General features: G+C 37.7%; 1 protein-coding gene across 1 annotated transcript in view; it reads left to right on the plus strand.

The window, feature by feature from the left end:
* UBR1 (ubiquitin protein ligase E3 component n-recognin 1) overlaps nucleotides 1-22161 on the plus strand; it is a 76363-nt gene that overhangs the window by 19987 nt on the left and 34215 nt on the right. The window contains exons 5-23 of the mRNA XM_086462103.1: nucleotides 2417-2547; nucleotides 7484-7625; nucleotides 9237-9299; nucleotides 9590-9713; nucleotides 11726-11833; nucleotides 12282-12370; nucleotides 13231-13329; nucleotides 13961-14118; nucleotides 14731-14830; nucleotides 15159-15287; nucleotides 16121-16301; nucleotides 17245-17306; nucleotides 17536-17646; nucleotides 18542-18607; nucleotides 18766-18867; nucleotides 19467-19530; nucleotides 19945-20069; nucleotides 20989-21041; nucleotides 22058-22160. Of these exons, the coding sequence (XP_086318229.1) occupies nucleotides 2417-2547; nucleotides 7484-7625; nucleotides 9237-9299; nucleotides 9590-9713; nucleotides 11726-11833; nucleotides 12282-12370; nucleotides 13231-13329; nucleotides 13961-14118; nucleotides 14731-14830; nucleotides 15159-15287; nucleotides 16121-16301; nucleotides 17245-17306; nucleotides 17536-17646; nucleotides 18542-18607; nucleotides 18766-18867; nucleotides 19467-19530; nucleotides 19945-20069; nucleotides 20989-21041; nucleotides 22058-22160 (2010 nt within the window). The remainder of the gene's footprint in view (nucleotides 1-2416; nucleotides 2548-7483; nucleotides 7626-9236; nucleotides 9300-9589; nucleotides 9714-11725; nucleotides 11834-12281; nucleotides 12371-13230; nucleotides 13330-13960; nucleotides 14119-14730; nucleotides 14831-15158; nucleotides 15288-16120; nucleotides 16302-17244; nucleotides 17307-17535; nucleotides 17647-18541; nucleotides 18608-18765; nucleotides 18868-19466; nucleotides 19531-19944; nucleotides 20070-20988; nucleotides 21042-22057; nucleotide 22161) is intronic.

Genomic DNA, 22161 nt, shown 5'->3' on the forward strand with positions numbered 1-22161 from the left:
GAGATGAGTATTAGTAAAATACAGTATCCTTACAAAAATCCTAATTCAACATTAGTTTAAAAAAAAAACAAAACAGTTTTACAACTTACAAAACTTGTTGCTATATAAGTAATATGGGGCTCAGAAAAGCAGTCCTTCATTTTAGAATCCCCATTCAAGGCTTTTAGGAGTCATCCGTGCCTTATTGATTCCAAATTAATGTCTTCACTGTGCCAGAAATATACCCCCCTTTTTGCCTAAATATATCCTTAAAAACAGTTAACCTCAAGAATTTGTGTCTGAGATAAGGGAAAAATACTTCCCAGGCACATTTGTTTAAAAAAACCCCTAAATTCGTTAGTTATTTTTAAACTTTGATATCTGAACATGCTTTGCTCATTATTCCACAATTTTTTTTTGTGAAGCTTTATCTGAAGCTTAATAATTACACATTTTTGGGCATAGTTCTGAGGCAATTCTATTTTTGCCCTTTCAATTCGCATTAGATGTATGTTAATTTCATTTTACTGTGACTTCTATGACTCTGGATAGCATTGAAGGTGGCATTGCATCCTTTAACTTTTTACTATTTGTATGAATGCAGTCCCCACTTTTAATAGTTTATAAATCCTTTGATGTGGTTTCTTTTGATTTCTTGTACAGACTGAAGGAGAGCAGCATGTCTTACTAGAAGGTTCTTGTTTGGAGTATCTCTGCACAGCTCTTTTCCTCCAACTTTATCGTTATTGCTTAACATACGTTAATACTTAAAAAGACAAACTCTTAAGAAATAGTGGAAAAAACATTAGTATTCTTACAACCCAGTTAATTTAGATTATTCTTAGAGCTATATGTTTTTTCATTCTACTGCAGACTTTCATGATAGCTTTGTCAGTCTGGGGAAAAAATAATTACCCCAGACATTTACATTCTTAATTACCAAGAACTACCATAAGCTTATCCAAAATTAAGTATGTACACTCAGTGATATTTATAGACCGTGATTTCATTGGCAGACATTTTAGATTGTATGTTTGACTCCAGATTATTATTCTAATGCTTATCAGGTCAGAAAACGGTTGTTCAGAGCGTTGGGAGCAATTGGTCATGTTAACGTGTTTTTCTTTCTTTTCCAGTATGCTTTTAGCTTTTCCATCATATGGACACAACATGATTTCACTTGTGTATTTGTTTTTTGTGTTTTTTTTTTTTTTTTTAAAAAAGCAATCTGCTTCATAAATGGATAAATTTGACTATAGTTGATTTAAGAATTTTTCAAAAACATGATTCTTAGCTGTATTAAACACATCACTCTTTCTGTTCCTTTATATTTAACATATGTCAGATTGCGTATTGCAGAGATGAGTGCTTTGGGATTAAAAGTCACATGTGAAAAGCTTTATTCTTGGAATACATCTTTGTTTCTCATCTTTTCTCACTCCGTCAAACACATGCATGTTCAGATTCCATAGGCAGTTTAGGTGATCCTAAAATTATAGGAAACTTTGTGTAAATGCTGTAGAAAATATCAGCCTCTGCTTCTGTGTCCTATTTGCATATGGAATTACTGGGTATGGTTACGTTAACATTAATAACAACATTATATACCATTTATATACACATACGCTGAAAGGAAGGCGGTATGTGGAAAAGGTCATCAGGGCCTTTGGATTAAAGCAGTCTTTTCACACAGGGTTGTTGCAATGTATCTATGTCTTGTACCTGAATATTGATTGCTTCATTCTTAAGTGCAGGTTTGGAAATGATTTTCTTTGCTTGTAACCTTAATTTCTCTCCTGCTTAAATGCTTATGGAAAGGATTAATAATGTTATATGATGTAGACAATTCACTTAATGAGCTTTGTCTGGGTGGATGGGAAATATGTCAGTTCATAATATTTTGAGTGATTTCTAGCTTTGGAAAGGAAACTCTGAAAAGAACAGAGTTAGGTTTCCTTGGATGATTCTGTTCAAGAAATGTCGTAAACGTTTGACAGCATACCGACACAGAAGAACAAGCAGTGCAGGAGAAGAATTTTGGTCCGGACTGCAGATTTTAATATCTTGAGGTGTAAACAAAGCTGTTAAACTAATTTTTTTTAAGCTGAAGTTTAAAAATAATAATAAAAAAAAAGTTAAAGTTTCTGAACACATTTGATGAGGCCTTTCATAGTCTATTCTTAGATAAAAACTGGATGCGGTAAAAAAACAAACAACCAAAACCAAACCAAACCAAAACCCAAAAAACGGTTAGAATACTACTGAGAGCCCTTAGAATAATATAATTCTGAAGAAAAGAAATTAGGTGAGATTAATTTGCTTAAAAATCATGAAAAGGCTAATTTCATGAAACAACTATAGTAATAAGGTAGTCTATCAACCCTTTTTTAATTTTAAAAATTTCTTTTCCGTATTAATATTATCTTCTGTTTTACAGAATTCTGAATGTCAGTTGAATGAAGAAATTATGGAGCACTCTAGGAGGGTGTTTCCCTCTGTGATAAAATACATTGTGGATATGCTTATATGGGAGGAAGAGAAGGAACTGCCTTCAGAGCTCACAATTAGGTAGGGAGTATTTCCAACTTTGTTGTCAAGGCATTAGAAAATTTGATAATAATTTTGCCTGTGGTATTCTAACATTTGTCCAAACGTATCAGTGCCAAAATCTCTGTAAACAGCACTGTAGCATTTTTGACCTACAGTTATATAGAGAAAAGCTTTTGATACTTCATGGGAAAAGTAGTGTGCGACTGTGCTCCATCAGTTGCTGAGGGGAGCTGCTCCGGAGCTGCTCCAGCCTGCAGCAAAGCAGCAGATCTCAGCACACAGCACAGTTTCTTGAGGTAGGGAAATGCCAAGGCAGTGGAGAGAACCTGCCAGGAGCTGGCAGCTCTTGCAGGAGATGCCGATGAGGCCTGGGAGTTGCCAGAGCAACTGTGACCACCCCCATGCCTATAAAAAGCAGCCCTAAGGAGTGCCAGGGACCAAACAGAGCGGGCAAACAGGGCATAGTGTGTCACTTTGTGTGTCTGGGCGTGCAGGAAGGGTGCAGCTGCCCTACCTGCTCAAGAAGTGAGTTCAATTGGTGGTCATCACCCCACATGGTGGAAAGCCTTGTCCTCTGCACTCGACAGAACAGGTGGGGAACCCAGACAGCTTCCACGAAAACATGCAGCCATCCAGGTCTCAGGCTGCAGAGGGTGCCAGAGCCTTTCACTGGTAATGGATGGCAGTAGTGAGAACAGCTGTGTGAGGTGTGACCAGGTGAATGGTATGCTCAACCTGGTGGGAGAGCTATGAGAGGAAATAGAAAGGTTAAGGAGCATCAGAGAGTCTGAGGAAGAGACAGACTGGTGGGACCATGCCCTGCCCTGCCCTCACTGAGACAGAAACAGCCACCAGAAATAAACCAAGATCAAGGGAATCCTGTATCCTTCCCCTGCTAGGCTGAAGGCAGTAGCTCAAGGAAGGGAGTTAATGGAGGCAAGTCCGTGCTCGGGGCAGCTTGCAAACCCCCTCCTTGCCCACCTCTCCTTCCCAGGTGCCTCTGTACAATAGGTATGAGGCCCTGAATGTGGAAGGCCAGTCAATGCATGATGTGGATGACAGTCCATCTACACCAGAGGTGTTGCCAAGGTCAGAAAGGCCTACCTTCCCATCACAGCTGCCTCCACAAGGAAGAGAAGACAGATTATAGTTGTAGGCGACTACCTTCTGGGGGGAAGAGAGGGCACAATATACCAGACAGACCCTCCTCTTAGGGAAGTCTGCTGCCTCCTTGGGGCCTGGGTTAAGGACATCACTAGCAAACTTCCTAGCCTGTTAATGGCCCTCGGAGTGTTACCCATTACTGCTCTTCAATGTGGGTGGTGATGAAGTGGCAACACGTAGTCCAAGAGCAATCAAAAGAAACTTAAGGGCCTTGGGCGGTTGGTAAGGGAATCTGGAGCACAGGTTGTTTTTTTTCCTCTCCTTCCAGTTGTGGACAGCAACATTGGAAGAAAGAGATGGTCCCAGTCTATTAATGTGTGGCTCTGTGGCTGGTGTCACTGCCCCAGTTTTGGCTTTTAGATAATGGGATGGCCTACACAGCACCAGGCTTGCTGATGTTAGGTGGGGTTCACCTTTCTCAAAAGGGGAAGAGGGTCTTTGGCCGTGAGCTAGTGAGGCTCATGGACAGACCTTTAAATTAGACTTGAAGAAGGAGTGGGATAATATAAGGCTTGTCCATGACAATCTGTGGGATGACATGCCAAGTTTATAGGGACGGGGTGCTAGCAAGGGCCCTCAGCATGTTGCTCTGAGACGTGCTCGCTACACTGCAGCACACTTGAACTCTTACAGAGATAAGCCAGGGGCTCCTGAGGTAGCAGGAGCCAACAGGGAAACACCAGTGAAATACTTCAAAGGAATTAAGGGGTGTTCCTCTAAGAAGGTGACACGGTGAACGGCCCAGCTGAAGTGCCTCTACACCAATGCGTGCAGCATGGACAACGAGCAGTGATGCTAGAAAACTGCGACCTAGTTGCCATTACTGAAACTAGGTGGGATAAATTCCATGACTGGAGTGAGGCTATCAATGGCTACAGGCTGTTCAGAAGGGACAGGCAAGGGAGGAGGGGTGGAGGCGTTTCTCTCTACATCAAGGACTGGGTAGAGTGTCAAGTGCTGTCTGAAGAATAGCCACGAGCAGGTTGAAAGCTTATGGGTAAGAATTAGAGACTGAGGCAACAAAGGGAACCTTGTGGTTGGCATCTGCTATAGGCTGTCTGATCAAGAGGAGCCTGTTGATAAAATCTTCTTATACCAGCTACAGGAGGCTTTGGCTAGCAGGCTCTTGTCCTGCTGGAGGACTTCAACCACCCCAACATCTGCTGGAAAAGCATGGCAAGCTGTAGGTAATCCAGGAGACTCCTGGAGTGCATTGAGGATAACTTCTGAAGGCAGGTAATAGACCTACCAGAGGGGATGCAGTACTGGACCTGTTGGTCACCAATGCAAGTGAGCCAATTGGTGACGTCAAGATTGGAGGCAGCTTGGGCTGCAGTGATCACGCACTGCTGGAGTTCACAGTCCTGAGGGATATGGATCAGGTGAAGAGTAAAGTCAGGACCCTGAATTTTAGGAAAGCAAAATTCCAGTTGTTCAAGGAGCTTGTAAATAGGACCCCCTGGGAAACTGCCCACAGGGACAAGGGAGCAGCAGATCTTTAAGAATGCTTTCCATAGAGTGTAAGGGTTCTTGATCCCCAGGTGAAAGAAATCAGGCAAGGAAGGCAAGAGACTGGCATGGTTGAGTTGAGACCTGCTGGTCAAACTAAAGGGCAAGAAGGAAATGCACAGGCAGTGGAAGCAGGGACAGGTATTCTGGGAAGACTACAGGGACGCTACCCAGTTTTGTAGGGATGGGGTCAGGAAGACCAAGGAGCAGCTGGAGCTGAACTTGGCAAGGGATACAAAGAAGAATAATAAGGGCTTCTACAAGTATGCTAGCCAGAAGAAGGTGGTCAAAGAAAGTATACCCCCCTGATGAGCAAGACTGGCAAGCTGGTAGCAATGGACAAGGAGAAGGCTGAGGTACTCAACAACTTTTTTTGCTTCAGTCTTCACTGGCAACCTCTCTTCCTGCACCTCTTGTGAGGATGGGCCACAAGATGGGGGCTGGGGGAGCAAAGTCCCTCCCACTGTAAGAGCAGATCAGGTTTATGACCATCTGAGGAACCTGAACGTACATAAGTCTATGGGACCTGACGAGATGCGTTGCAGAGTCCTGAGGGAATTGGCTGATGTAGTTGCCAAGCCACTCTCTGTGATACTTGAAAAATTATAGTAGTCAGGTGAAGTCCCTGGTGACTGCAGTGTTGCACCCATTTTTAAAAGAAGTAGAAAGGAGGACCCTGGGAGCTACCTCTGGGCCTGGGAAGACCATGGGACAGATCTTCCTAGAAGCTGTGCTAAGGCATATGGAGGACATGGAGGTGGTTTGAGACAGCCAGCATGACTTCACCAAGGGCAGGTTCTGCCTGACTGACCTAGTGGCCTTCTATGATGGAGCAACTACATCAGTGGACAAGGGAAGAGCTACAGATGTCACCTATCTGGACTTCTGTAAGGCCTTTGACATGGTCACAACATCCATCTCTCTAAATTGGGGAGAGATGGGTTTGATGGGTGGACTGTTTGGTGGATGAGGAATTAGTTGAATGGTCTTATCCAGAGGGTAGTGGTCAATGCTTAATGTCCAGACAGAGACTGGTGACAAGTGGTGTCCACCAGGGGTCTGTATAGGGACCAGTGCTGTTTAATATCTTCACCAATGACATAGACAGTAGGATTGAGTGCACCCTCAGCAAGCTTGTAGACGACACCAAACTGAGTGGTGCAGTTGACATGACTGAGGGATGGGAGGCCGTCCAGAGGGACCTGGACAAGCTTGAGAAGTGGCCCTGTGTGTTCAACAAAGCCAAGTGCACCTGGGTCAGGGCAATCCCTGGTGTCAATACAGGCTGGGGGTGAAGGGATTGATAGCAACCCTACCGAGAGGGACCTGAGGGCACTGGTGGACAAAAATCTGGACATGAGCTAACAATGTGTGCTCGCAGCCCAGAAGGCCAACTGTATCCTGGGCTGCATCAAAGGAAACATGGCCAGTGGATTGAGGGAAGTGGTTCTGCACCTCTACTCCACCTTCGTGAGACCCCACCTGGAGCACTGTGTCCAGCTCTGGACCTGTTGGAGTAGGTCCAGAGGAGGGCCACAAGTGGGGCTGGAGCACCTCTACTATGAGGAAAGACTGAGAGAGTTGGGGTTGTTCATTCTGGAGAGGAGAAGGCTGTGAGCAGATGCTATTGTGGCCTTTCAATACTTGAAAGGGGCCTGTAAGAAAGAGGGGGACAGACTTTTTAGCAGGGCCTACTGCGACAGGACAAGGAGTAATGGTTTTAAACTAAAAGAGGGCAGGTTTAAATGAGATGTGAGGAAGAAATTTTTTACAATGAGGGTGGTGAAACACTGGCACAGGCTGCCCAGAGAGGTGGTAGAAGCCCCATCCCTGGAAACATTCAAGGTCAGGTTGGACGGGGCTCTGAGCAACCTAATCTAGCTAGTGTCCCTGCTCACTGCAGAGGGTTTGGACTAGGTGACCTTTAAATGTCCCTTCCAACACAAAGTAGTCTATGATTCTACTAAAATGGAAAAAGACTGCTGTGTGTCATCTTAAAAAGACAAATGGGATCATGAAACAGCGGAGAGAAGAAATAATAATGAAATAATCAAATAACTTAAAATCTCTTTTGTACTTGGTACATGTTTTCTGTGGCTTTTCCTCTTCTAGATGGTGGGGGGGGTGTCTTTGACATGAAGAACATGCTTAATTTTCTTTTATTTTTTTTTTCTACTCGACATTTCTCTAAAGCTATCAAGTGAGCTGTTGCTTGTATTGGATAGGACACTGTTTACAATTTTACTTTTATTTGTATGATGATATGTTGGCTTTTTCCCAGTAGAGAGAAGACAGACAGCTACTACTGTGTCCTTTTCAATGATGAACATCATTCTTATGATCATGTCATCTATAGCCTGCAAAGGGCTCTTGGCTGCGAACTCGGTGAAGCCCAGTTGCATACTACTGCCATAGATAAAGAGGTTAGTGGATTCTGCATATAGGAGAAAGTAACTTTTTAATCACTAAGAGGTACTACTATAGTCTCTTGGTCATAGAATCTTTGTTTCTTGGATGCTGGAGCTGGAGCAGAAAGGCATGTTGTAGAGTAACTGTTAATCACTTGCTTCAAGAAAGTTTTTAAACTGTATTTATTGTTTTTCTTCAGGGGAAAAACCGAAAACCCATTTTCTTGAGAAAGGGAAGAGCTGATTTATCTGAAGTTGTGCCTTTTATGTTTGGCATATTTTCTTTAAGGTTTTTTTTTTTTTTTTTCTCAGCTGAGATTAATGTTTTATTTTAATAGAGTTTGTCTGAAAAATATACAGGTCAGCAATATGCATATTCAGTTATATTTAATCAGAAATGTACCTTACGTTTTGCAAGTTAGTGCTTATTCTGGCTCAGCCCTCATTTGAAAATCTTAAAACTGCAAATTGAGCAGGTGAAACCAGGAAGAATCCATGAAGGAACATGGATGAACCTGACAATTTTACTACATCACTTTTCAAACTAATGTCCCATGTAAAGACCTTACACTAGTAATGTAAACTTCTTTTTCCATTGTCAGGCCAGGGAATCATGATCAGTGTTTGAATTATCTTAATTGCAACCATAGTTTTTACCTCACAAAAGTACAAAACTTACGTTTGCACACAGAGAAACTTTGTCTATAGCAGTATCTGTATTTCTTGTATATTTACGTATAAAACGTCTTTCTAATACTAGAATCCTTTTTTAATCTGTAAAAACTGTGTTTTCTTTTTGTGTTTCTCTTTGTTCAGGTAATGAAAGTTTAGTTTCATGTATTTAGTTAGCAGTCTCAGTTTAGGTAATGGCAAGTCTTGTCCTGCAGTTGCTGTTTTTCTAAAATATGTAATATGTATATATATGCATGCTTATAGAGTAACTTTTAAAGATTTCCATTATGAAGTTCCTTTTGATTGAAGTTCCTAAGTTTTAGATCTAGAGTTGATCAGACTTTTCATTTTACAAAGCACCTGCTACAGCACAGGACTAGGTTATACTGTTTTAATTATAACAGTTCCATGACATACAGCTACTTCTTCACTTCTTGTGTGAAATTCTGCTGTGTGGAGAACTTGTTTTGGAAGCCCATACGTGTGATTTCCTTTGAGTGGAATTTGAGGTCTGAGCTGGACCTGTTGTTGGCTTTTTGAAAGCGCTATCAAACCCAAGCTTATAATATACCCTGGTCTTTCATATACAGAAGTAAGAAATAGTAGAGCAGATTGCAGAAAAGCAATTCAGGATGAGAGTACTTTGTGCTAGGGAGAAAGTTGATGTGTTTTGTATTTAAAGTATTACGCAAAAATACCTCTTATTTGTTTTAATGTGTACATTAATTTTCCTTATTTAATAATATTAAGATACATAGACTTTAATTTAATTGAAATAGCTTTTTTCTATAGATAATTATGTTAATTTTTATTTGCTTCTAGGTGTCTAAAACCACCATGAGTGGTGTTGGTCCCAGTTTTTCTTTTATGTGTAAAAAACATAGCAAGGATCAGGCTTGTGACACTTTGGTTTTGTTTTATATTGGTCTCATGCTCAATATTTTCTTCAAACAGGGTCGTAGAGCTGTTAAGGCAGGACAATATGCCTCTTGTCAGGAAGCAAAAGAAGAAATCAAGGTAACTTCCTAAAATATTTTTCTCATTTAAAAAAGAAAAAAAAAATCAACCTCATCATTATTAATACTGAAAATATTTATCTGCTGTACAGTCTTTAACTTAGTACTTCCATGCTTTTATAACCTGCCTGTGAACTTTTTGAAACTGAATTTACCCCACCACATTTGGGATAGATAGATAAAATGTCAAACTGATTTCTTTTTTTGTTTGGGTGAGGTAATGGGTGGTGAAGACAAATACGAATTCGTGTTATCTTTACTTTATATCTACTAATATTTACCTGACTCTAGAGGCATTCTGAAAATGTTTCTCAACGACCACTTCATGTGGAGGTTCTGCATGCTGATGTTATGTCTCATCAGAAGTTTGCCTTGCGCCTTGGTTCTTGGCTGAACAAACTCATGAGCTATTCAAGTAAGCATAACTGATTTTTGTTACAATAATGCCGTGTCAGTATTTGAATGACTAAATTCTCTCAAAAAATGTATTTAGTAGTGTTATATATGATATTCCTTTGTTAAAATACTTTCACATTCCTTCTCATTAGTAAATAAATAATACAGTAGTATGGGTGCTGATATCCATCAGTATGGTTATGAATAGCATTAATTTTCTTTTCCTTCTTGCTAAAATGTCTTTCCTTGCTTGAGCTCTGTCTGTTCCTCTAGTTTTATTATCCCTCAGTTTCAGCATCACATGCCCTATTTCAGTGAGTTCTTTGCTTAAAACCTGCACTCCCCACTGCTGATGGAAAGCTGCAGAACATCTCCATTACTGAAAGCATACATCCTCTGCTTGAATTACTTCCTGCTTCAGATTCAATAGCTGTGATTAATTAGATGGTGTCAGTAAAACAAGCAAAAGCCTTAATTTAAATGTTTGTCCAGTAGTGGAAAGTGATATTTTAAGCTTTCAGGCATTGTTCTGGTGCTTGATGATGCTCATGGTATAAAGGAGACTTGGTGAGTCAACTTTGATTTCTCTTGCTGGTTTTTGTCATACCTGTGTTTTGCCAAACTAAAGTCATTATAAAATTTCTTTTCACCATACAAATATGCATAGATTAAGCTCTACTCACTGCTTATCCTTCTTCTTGATAGGGTAAATCTGTTGGTCTGCTTTAGCCTCTTTTGTAAGCTTGGATAATGAAGTGAATTTCTTCTTTTTTTTTTTTTTTTCTGAACGCTCGCTTTCTAATATTTCCCTTGAAATATATTGGAATTATACCTTTTTGTAGTTCTTTACAATATTTTACAAATTTCACCTTTCTGTTCTTTGTATTTATCCCATTGACGGTGTTTTCTTGCTGGCCTGAGTTCCTCAGACACTTCTTTTAGTTGGTACAAGTTTTTGACTGTGTGGTTTATTTCAAGTTTTCTAGTGAAAGTTCAATTTTTTGAATCCACATTTTTCTTCCTAGATAATTTTTCTTGTTATTTTCAATTTTATGAGATTACTGTATGTAAAACACCGACAATTAATTGTTCAGCTGTTGACTCTGTGTGAGTATAGACAAGTTGGTGTCAGTGCCACAGCAAACCCCAAAATTTTAGCGTTTTAAACGTTACCTTTCTAGCTGATGAGATAAGCTAAAACTAAAAAGGAGTCTCCCGTGTTGGGTGTAGCATTTTAGGTTAGGAAGTTGTTATAGATTAACTGATACTTTAGTATGTTTTATGAGAGTCTTTGAGCACACAGATTGAAGTCTAACATTCCTGTCCTTGTTCTTCTGAAGTATATACGTAGATGCTTTAAGAGCCTGGTGTTCTGTACTCAGCTGGAACTTTTTGGTGTTCTGGTGGTTCCTGGTTTTTTCCTGGTTTTGCTTCAAGTGGTAGAACACAAATCAAGAAACATTCAATACTATTTATTTCCAGGTTGTCAGGAACTTGATTCATGACACTCCACTTTTCCTTTTGAAACTAGTAATGCAGGAGCTCGTTTCTGAACATTAGTAACCCATGGGTGACTCTGTTACATTGATCCCCAAAACTGCTTCAGCAGATACTGTATTTATGGGTAGGTGCAAAAAAACATAAAATAATGTTCTGAAATCCTACGAAAGACTTGACTTTCAGGGCCCAAGGCAGGGACCAGCGTAGACTTGCCTAGCCTTTGCATTTCTGTGCTGACAGGTGAACTCTTATAACGGATTGGCTTTGCAAAGCTGTCTAAATGCTTGTCATTTTAAATACTCTTCTGCATCAGGATTTATTAAACAAAGTAGGTAAGAATAATAGGAAGAAATTAGTAAGGAGAGAGTATGTGTGAGTATGTTCACTGAGGAAAAAAAAAAAGTTAAAAAATAATTCATAGTTAAGTGCATTCTTTTTTAAAGAACAGAATTTTGTAATTCTCATTTTGTTGGCTCATATCATTTAATTATCGAAGCATTCTTGTGCAAATAAATAGTTTTGTCCTTGTAGGTGACTTCCGCCAGATCTTCTGTCAAATATGTCTCAAAGAAGAAGCTGGATCTGAAAAGCCATGCTTCATAAGCAAGTTGATGCTCTGGGATGCAAAACTTCATAAAGGTTTGTGTATCCTTATTGCTATAGACTGAAGAGGTAATTTAAATTTTCATGTGTAACAAATGTGTAAAAGTAGGTGCTGTGCCGGTGGAGTTTTCTTTATAGTTTTTATGTTACAGGTTTTTTATACAGCCTTTATTTTATAGCTGAGAATTGATATTTTGGTATGTATTCGCCTCTTAAATTTTTCCTGCTTTATGTATTTTGAAGCATCTTTTCACAAGATGTAGCCTGACTGTGAATGACTTGGTGCTTACCCTGTGTTTTAAATACATACCAATAAACGTTAAAAATAGAAAAAAAAAACATTAATAACTTTGTTCATATACTTTGTAACCATTTCAAGGCTTTTAATGATTTTAAATTATACTTCAATAATCTATTCCTTTTTTCCACAAAAAGCTGCATCATAGTACAATAAAGTGATGTGCATTGTATTGACTCTTCACAGGGGCAAGGAAGGTTCTTCATGAACTTATCTTCAGTAGTTTTTTCATGGAAATGGAATACAAAAAGCTTTTTGCTGTGGAATTTGTGAAGGTAAATGGTTATTTGTTTTTTATGCTATGAATTTTTACTAGCTTTGTAAAATTTCCCCTAAACCTGCAAATTGTTTCAATATAAATAATGAATTTTCAACGAGCAGAGCTTCAACAACTATCTCAGCCTTCATAAAGTGTATTAATTCCAATGTTACTGGTTTGTTCCTTATAATCATGTAGGTATATATGCTAATTTTGAATGCAATATTGTCATTATTCTGTGTATCTTTTGAAATGGCAGATGAACTGCAGCTGAAACTGGTCTGTCTTTTTAAAAACTAGATACAATAGTTAATAAATATACAAAACGTAAGACGAAGTGTTTTTTGTTTGAGACTTTTTAATGCTGATAAAGGTGACTGACACTTCATGGTTTTCTCTGGACTCGAACAAAGCAAAGACTTAAATTGTTCATTAAATCTTTTATAGACAGCTGTTGAATAACTATCCATGCAGTTCACTGCAGGAGGAAGGCTTGTTTTATAATAAGTTAATGTCTTTTTTGGTGGTTGTTTTTTGTTTTTTTTTTTTTTTTCAGATATTTAATTTCTTTTCTTGGGAGAAAAGAGCTAGAAGTTTTAGGCAGCATCATTCTCTGATTGGTTGTAGGAGAAAAGATATTTTGGTTCCAGTCTGGCAGAACAGTTAAATTTGTGCTTATCTTTCGTACTTAGACATTGGGACACATATTTAATTGTTTTGGTGCATTGAGGACATTGTGCCATTTTTGTTGTTTGAGTGGCTTCTATTAGAAAGGAAGAAGGACATTGAGAGTTAATTCTTGCAAATAATAAAGTAAACATTTTTAATTAACACTCATTTTATTTGTTTAATTTCCCCAATATTCTCTTTTCCTAGTATTACAAGGCATTGCAAAAAGAGTACATCAGTGATGATCATGACAGAGTTCTCTCTGTGACAGCGCTCTCCGTTCAGATGTTCACTGTACCTACTCTGGTATGTACAACCTGTCTCTGCTAGAAATGTGAAATAAATTTGAGAATTGCTAGCAGTACCACCTTTGCAGACTACTGTACTTGACAGAGAGTCTTTATGCATTGCTGAGTTGAAAATAAACGATTTTGAGATTTGTTAAGGGCAATATGAAAGCAGGAGCTAGAAGTTTTAGGCAGCATCATTCTCTGCATTAACTTTCTGGGTTCATTTACTGTTCACGCTTCCCTTATTATGTAACTTTAAAAACTTGAGGTGTGTTGGGGGGGAAATGGTTAAATCTCTTTTTGTGTGAGTGAAATATCTTAAATCCTGGGGGTGGAGTATACCTGTAGGTTTTAAAGGTTACGTGTTTCTTGCCAGAAATGCTAGTGTAAAAGTCCTTTTCTACATGATCTTTCTAGGAAAAAATAGCGTATCTGTTACATTGAAGCTGTCAGAATGAACAAACATGCTAAGTTCATATAAGTTGTGTTCATACATAGTAAGTACTATGGGAGTTTTTGCAGCTTGCACTCTACAAATGCTTAAGATGTTTTCTAATCAAAAGGACTGGATTCAAAGGAAAAATTATTTTGACAGTTCCCTTCAACCAAAAGAGGAAGAATTTTTTTTTTTTATTTTCTTCTTGCAGGCCCGACATCTTATTGAAGAGCAAAATGTAATCACCACCATTACAGAGACGCTCCTAGAAGTGCTTCCAGAGTACCTAGACAAAAATGACAAGTTCAACTTCCAAGGTTACAGCCAGGACAAACTGAACCGGGTATATGCAGTAATATTTGACCTCAGGTAAGTGTAAGGCTGAGAAGCTAGGGCAATTCTTAGAAAACTGGCAGTAGGATGAGGTGTTTCAATTCAGGAATCTGATAATAAAACTGCTTCAAAACCAAACCCTTCAAATGACACACATGAAATTTGAATGTTTTATTTTTCAGAGGAAACTTTGAGACTTTTAAAATACCAAAATTATATTCTATAAAGACAATTTGTGAAGGTTTTCACTGGTCTCATTCTATATAACAATTGCATTAAGAAGCAAAATAAGTTTACTGTAAGACAGTATGGGAAATTTGGCTTCTGTTCATTATCATTCTGGAAATGCCGTGTGATCCTCATCTGTGTAGCATTTTCCACTCTTACAGGTCCCAAATTACTCTAATAAATTGCATAATGTAAAAGCAAACCACCCAAAATACTTTGGAATTAGAAAATCTGTAATTTCAAATGATGGAGTTGCACCAAGCAACCCTATTGTTTGGTGAAAATTTTACAAGAAGTTTGAGATGGGGAGGGTGCTGTAATGTGATGTAGTTGATGATTTAATACAAAGAACACTTTAAATACAAGCATAAGCAGAAGAGAAGACTGAGCAAAAGATGATAATGTTTTCTCTGGGGACAGGTATGTCTTAGTCAGCAAGCCTACATTATGGACAGACCGTCTGAGGGAGCGATTTTTAGAAGGATTTGTTTCTTTCCTAAGGATTCTAACTTGCATGCAGGTACAACGCATTTAAATAATTTTGTTCTAAAGTGCTGTTATGAAGAGATTACAGCACTTTTGCTTGCTCATTTTTTTGTTTGTAGCAATATTGTGGATATAAACATGCATTTAAGATCATAAATTCTTCAATCCCTGGCTTGGGTGGGTGAAAAAGAAGTGTGTGTGTGTGTGTGTGTATATATTTATAGAAGTAAGAAAGTAATATTCATAAATTTTAGCTACATATATCTGAAGAACCTATATTTTACCATTTGCTTCTGGGATTTTGTATTTTAAGCCAGTGGTCACTGATGTAGCTTGAGTATTTTGTGGCATCTCCATTTCAGGGAATGGAGGAGATAAAAAGACAGATTGGTCAGCACATTGAGGTGGACCCCGACTGGGAAGCAGCTATTGCTATACAGATGCAGCTCAAGAACATTCTTTTGATGTTCCAAGAGTGGTGTGCCTGTGACGTAAGTATTATCAGTTGTCTGGGATTCTTACATGTGTGCCTTTTGTGAATGTTCCTGAGTGCTTTTTAAATAGCAGCTTTAAAAATAAAAAAAGCTCACTATTGTTCAACACATAGCACCACAAAAAAAAAAAAAGAGTCTGAAAGAATTAATCTGTGGTGTGACAAAGAGAAGGGATCTCAGAAGAAAATAATCTTCTAGCTGACAAAGCTGCACAGGGTGTATATTTGCACAGGCAAATCATAAAAAAAAATACTTCTCATAATTCAAGATTTTAAGAATTAGGTTGATGATATCACTGTCAAGTTTTAAGATTTTGATTGCAAAAGTGGACTGCAGAAACTTTGCGCTCGGTGGGTAATTGCACTGTAAGTAGTCTTAATCAGTGTCGGAGCTCATCGCTGTGCTGGGGGAAGGGAAGAAATTGTAGTTTGTAAACTTGAATATAGTTTGAGGTGGGTTTCTTTTCTTGTTTTTTTTGTTTTGTTTTGTTAATTTTCACTAGAGAGGAAGGAAGAACTACAGTAGTTCAGGAGCTTCTTGATCCACCTTGGGGTGCAAACTGTGCAAACTATTAAAATATTGCAGCTTAAATAAGCACATAGATTTTAGAGCATTTGACAGCAGCTTTTTTGAACACAAGCATATTCTCAGTTGGGTTTAGTGGATGCTTCACTGCTCCAATCCAGTACTTCTCAGTGTCAAGAAACAGAGTAGTCATTATATTGTGGATTTTTAGTAACTGTTTATGCCATCAGGAAAAACAAGTGAGGAATTTTAGTGCATATATATGACTTTTAAATATAACGCTATTCATTTATTTTAAATTCTAGGAAGAGCTGTTGCTCAGGGCCTACAGGGAATGTCATAAAGCTGTGATGAGGTGTAGCACAAATGGCCGCTCACGGGAGAAGACAGTGTTTCACTTGTGTGGCCATACTCTGGAGAGCAGACCTTACAGAGTGTCTGCAGATCCTGTCAGCATACATTTACCACTGTCTAGGACTCTTGCTGGTAGGTGGTGTGTTTTATTTTGATTGCTATTTGAATTGAGTTTATCATCCATCTCTCTCTTGTTACTCTAGAAAGCATTTAGATTAAGTGCTTCACAGATCAGTCAGCTTCACACTCTGACTTCCTGACATTCTCATGATCAAGCAACCCTGGTCCCCAGATGTCCCACCAAGGGAAAATTTTTTCTCAAAAACCCAAAACATTTGCCACAGAGGTTGGAGGACATTTTTTTTTTAAACAGGAGAGGGAAGGTTAGGCGAGAAGAAGTTTTGTGTTTTAATAAGATCTTCATTTTTCTCTGGACTATTTGTATTTATGTGGTTCTGTTTCTATTTCTACCCGTTTTGCCTAAATGAATGTTCATTTTTGCTGTGTCTCGAATTTATTTTCCAGCCACATATGTCTTAGGACTGTTAAAATGCTCCTTCTGAAAGACATATGTTTGCAGCATGCCAGGACAGATTTCCAGTCAGAATACAAAGGACCACAGCAGTGGGCGATCACCGCTTTCTCCAGAATACGAATGAAATCATATGCTATTATTAAGCTGTAGATTCTTTACCACATCATTTGATACCAAGATACCATCTGTTAAGCCTTGTAGTCTTGAAATTCAGTTATTACTGACATAAAATTTAAAGGTGAAATTAAAATTTTGTTAATACTATTTCGCATCTCAGTTTAAATGGTTTTAATGAATTCATTAAATACATTTATTCATAAAATAATGGATCATAAGACTAGTAAGAACTGTTGTGATAATGTAATAGATCTATCTTAAAACAAAAAAGAAGAAAATAATGAGTCTTTCTTAAACTTTGACTTCTTTTTTCCTCTAATTCTCTAAGTTGTAGATGATTTGGCTAACATTTAGATTGGGTCAGAGGAGAGATTTTACTGATTTTGATTTATTTTCTAATTTTTTTTCCTGTTGGTTTTGCAGGTCTTCATGTACGATTAAGCAAGACTGGAACCATCTCAAGATTGCATGAGTTCGTTTCTCCTGTAAGAATTTTCTTTCTTTGTTTTTTTTCCCCCCTCCAAACGATTCTTGTGATTTATACTCTGTGAAGGAAAAGGCCTAAAATTATATCCTGTGACTTTCATGGCACACACACGAGTTATTTTGCAGCCATCAATGTGTCTTTGTTCATTAGGACTTACACTTTTGTAATCACTGACAGACTTATTCTTGCTTGATTTTTTTGATTTTTTTTTTTTTTTTAAATTCTAGGAAGAATTTCAAGTGGAGCTGCTAGTAGAATATCCTTTGCGATGCCTTGTCTTGGTTGCTCAGGTTGCTGCAGAGATGTGGAGAAGGAATGGGCTCTCCCTGATAAGCCAGGTACTGTGTACAATATTCCATAGTGAGTTGGTCCTAATGGTGTATGCAAGTGTTTTTCAGTAATGCTCCGAGTGGTGGTTTCACTCCTACACTAGATGGAAAGGTGTCTAGGTGGGAATTTAGATGACTTGGTTTTATTTCCAGTTTTGTCAATGGCTTGCTTCACCATGTTAGACAAGTATTTTCAGCTCTTATGACTGTTTCTGACTGTGTAATGGTATTAATGTTACTGACATCTACTGTAAACTACTTTCAAATCTGATAAAGAAATCACTGCATAGGTGCTGTTAGTACTGTTGCTTATAACAGAAAATGTTAGAAGTATCTCTTAGTGTATGGTAAGCATTATATGCAAAAGTTAAACTATTTTAATCTCATACTAAACTTTTGAGTGCCATTATAACTGGATAGAACAAACATTTTGTAATACTTGAGGGCTTTTTTGTTGCAAGAGTAAAAGGAAGACTCTACCCTTAAGTACTTGTATTTAGTCTGCTTTGGCTTCACTTTTTTTTTTCTTTGACAGCAGAAATTTTCTTTTACCTTTCACAGGACCCTTTGGTGAGATCAAAGTAAATATTGGTAGCCCTCTGTAGAATTATGTCTCTGAGAACTGGGGTAGGAGAAGGAGGGTGTTTTGACTTTAGTTAGTAGCAGCCGTTAGAATTATGTTGTCTTGGAAGGGGCTACAAAGAAATACGGCATAGACTTTCTCTGGATAGGTGAAAAATATTTTTCGCTTCCATCAAAGCACCCATTTGTTTTGAAAGAAGCACAGGACTTTTACTCAATAAAGGTGCTGTACATTTTAAAAAAGCCTCAGACATTAACTGGTGCACAATTGATAGTGCATTACTTTACTTTTCTACTTGAATTTTGTTTTCCTATTTCTCAGGTGTTCTATTATCAAGATGTTAAATGCAGAGAAGAGATGTATGATAAAGACATCATCATGCTCCAGGTATAATGTTTTGAATTATTGCTTACTTGGTTCATAATATGTTAATGTAATTTCTTTTAATCTTAAATTTATATGATTTAAAAACAATATTTTGGTAAGAGGATATTTTTCATAATTAATGAAGAACTGATGTTCATATTAGATGGGTTTTTTGATAGATAGGTGCATCTCTTATGGATCCAAACCAGTTCCTCCTGCTGATGCTGCAGAGGTACGAGCTTGCTGATGCTTTCAAGAAGATCAAGCCCACCAAAGATCAGGTAAATGGCAAGTATTTCTGCTGAATCATTTCTTCGCTTTTGAGTTTATGGAACATTAATAAGAAAAACTAGCTACTGTTGATAACTGCGTTTTTATGACTGCACTAGAAGTCAGTCAACACAGGACCTAGTGGTTAGATAAATGATTTTGTATTCAGAATTTGTAGAGGCTTATTCAAAATTAGCAAACGGGTTTTTCCCTTTTTGACCTTTATTTCATAGAGCATCTCCCAAAATCCATGTAAATGACTACTCTATAGAACTCTATAAATTTCTATGTCTTGTAAGCCAAATTATGTGTTCTTACTTTGGCTTCAAGTTTCTTGGATTGTTGTGCTACTTCTTGAGGTCTGAACATTCATATCACCCTTCATTTGGGATGCATTTTAGGTGGTGTTTCTTTTCCTGCATGTGAATCTGGCAGTTCAGTGGCAGAGTAGTATCTCCTCTACAAGTGCACGCTTTTTTTCCAGCTTGTTAGAATGGAGGACAGTGCTTCAGCAAAGGCGTGCATCTGAAGGCTGAGCTTAGTGTCATTTGACAGTTTCCTGCTTATTTGTTTAGTTTTTTTTTAAAAATTATTTCTCTAATTCTTGTAGGATTTGATCAAACAATGTAATGTGTTAATAGAAGAGATGCTACAGATTCTCATCTATGTTGTGGGTAAGTTTAATTTCTCTCTGTTGTAGTAATGGATTATTACAGTTTGACAAAACAGGCTTGATGACTTTGTTTAACATAGATGATATGGAGAGGATACCGGAGAATGCCTATTTTAAATAAATAGTTCAGTAACACAGGTGTTTGTCAACTGGAAGCAATAGTGGTGCATAGTGAAGGTTAGATAACTTCATAATTGACTGTTAAAATAGAATATGAAGAGGAACTCCATCTCAGCCCATTTTGTTAGGAAGCTAGGCTAAAAAACGTTTTTCCTCTCAGGCACTTGGGATAGGTTTCTGGTGAATGCAAACTTATACTATGAAATATGCTAGCAATAGCATTACCTGTGTGCAAAATTCAGAATTGCTTTACAACTGTCATATTTGGTATTCTTCTCCTGATTCACTCTGGTAGGAGAAAGATATGTGCCTGGAGTGAGTAATGTGACAAAAGAGGATGTTATCATGAGAGAAATCATCCATCTATTATGTATTGAACCAATGGCTCACAGTGCAATCACGAAGTCCTTGCCTGAAAATGTGAGTCCTGGTTTGTTTACTTTTTAGCTTAATTTTCTTTTTCTTGTTTTATGTCTCTTTCTTCTTTAGCTTCCATATCTTTATATTGAAGCATTTTATTTCTGAGATAAAGCTCAAATGTTGGTTTCAGAATTACAAAATAGCATGAACAGAGGAGCTTGCACACCTTACTGATGTAAAGGTGAATGTTATGGATTCAATTATGGTCTAATCTGAGAAGGCTTCTGCTTTTTAGTGAAGAGGTGGAATTTTTTAGAATATTCAGCTGTAGTTCTCCTAGATTAAAAAAGAAAAATTTTAGAATTATTTTCTCTTTTGTCCCAGTGGGACCATTTAGCTGGATTCCATTCTGCCCTGGGTACTGTCACTAAATTTGATCCTGTAATTTTGATCACTTAAACCTATGCAGGTCCAATGGAAGCCAAGTATTGTACAGGTCTATTCAAAAGCACAGATTTCCCTGCCATTTTAATCCCACTGTTGAAATTCAAGCAGAGGAGAGAGATGTGAATTAGATTTTATAGCCTGGCAATCAACGCAAAAGATTTCAGTTTTATTGTAAATTAAATAGCCTGGAATGTTATTAGAAACCAATAATGAGTGATCTGCATTCACTGTTTTAAGAGACTAAAACTCTGCTTTTCCCTCCACTGAGGTTGGGTAACGCACTGCTCTGTTTCTGGAGATCAGCTCTGTTATAAATAAAATTTTACGTGATAAAATGAAAGCATTATCTGTCTTTGGTACTTCTTTGTAACTTGTCAGTTGTGAATATCTGCTTACTGAGTAACAGTGGGCAAAATATATTCATTCATTAATTAGGGAATTGATCTAAATCTGTATGCCTGTTTTTTTTACACTGTAATAGTGAAGATATTTGAATCATTATATATTTATCCCAAACTAAATTTTTTACCAGGAGAACAATGAAACTGGCTTGGAGAATGTAATTGATAAAGTGGCTACATTTAAGTAAGTTCTTAATTTTGTTTTATAAGTAGCTTGAATGTGAAATAATATCTCTTAGCTTATATAGGAATATATGGGTTAAACAAGCTGTACTGCACAGACTGTTCAGCTAATATTTTGCTGTCTTGAAATATATACACTTTTGAATATGCATAGGAAAGAAGAATGTATGGAATATCGAAAGCTGCTTCTTCTCTCCTTTTGCCCCCCTCTTTCTTCAAATTCAGTTTGAGAAGTCTCAGTTTAGTAATCTCAGATCCTAGTGGGAAAATCTTCAAAATGTCATTTTATTTCAAAGATGGTTGGGAGCCTTAACAATTTGTCGTACCTTTGACGGTCACCACCTAATCATGGGTTTAGATGTTACTTGGTTGCTAACTTGCTGTAACTTTCAGATGGGAGTTAATTGTTTTTAATCTATATATATGCAAGCATAGAAGAACCAGTTGTAGCAGTTGAGGAAAAACTAGTTCAAATGTCTGCTATTTTTGTCTTGTAATCTTAATTATTTTAGTATACCTTACTGTAAATTTCATGTGCTTTGCTCGTTTATATTTAATCAAGGGCAACTATGTAGGTGTACCTAGGAATTTTGCTTTGGGAATTATACGGAAGGTTCAAAAAAAATCTCGCTGGCTGAAAAGTAGCTGTTTGTATTGCTTGTTTTGTACCTTGGATAAAGAAAGTAATGAATTCTATACAATAACATCCAATGTCTGAAATTCTAAGCCATGAAGTTAAGAATTTAACTGTCAGAGTCTATATGGTGTGCTGTAGATGGTATAGACTAGAAATATTTTGCTGCTGGGTAGAGTTTATGGTAAGAAATGATCTTGAAAATTAAAGGCTGCTAACGGTACTTACTCTGTGCTCTTTCTAAGTTAATAAAGCAACCATCACTATTCCACTTCTTACTAGCATTTCCTTAGAGAATAAATTGTGTTAGTAGTTTGCTTACATTCAAAGATGTGCTGAACATACATTATTAACCTGTATGTTGTGGAATATTTCTCTGTAAGGAAACCGGGTGTGTCTGGCCATGGAGTTTATGAACTGAAAGATGAATGCTTGAAGGAGTTCAATATGTTCTTTTATCACTATACTAAGACCCAGCACAGCAAGG

Source organism: Leptosomus discolor, chromosome 3 (genome assembly GCF_034619465.1).
Source record: "Leptosomus discolor isolate bLepDis1 chromosome 3, bLepDis1.hap2, whole genome shotgun sequence".
Lineage (NCBI taxonomy): Eukaryota > Metazoa > Chordata > Aves > Leptosomiformes > Leptosomidae > Leptosomus > Leptosomus discolor.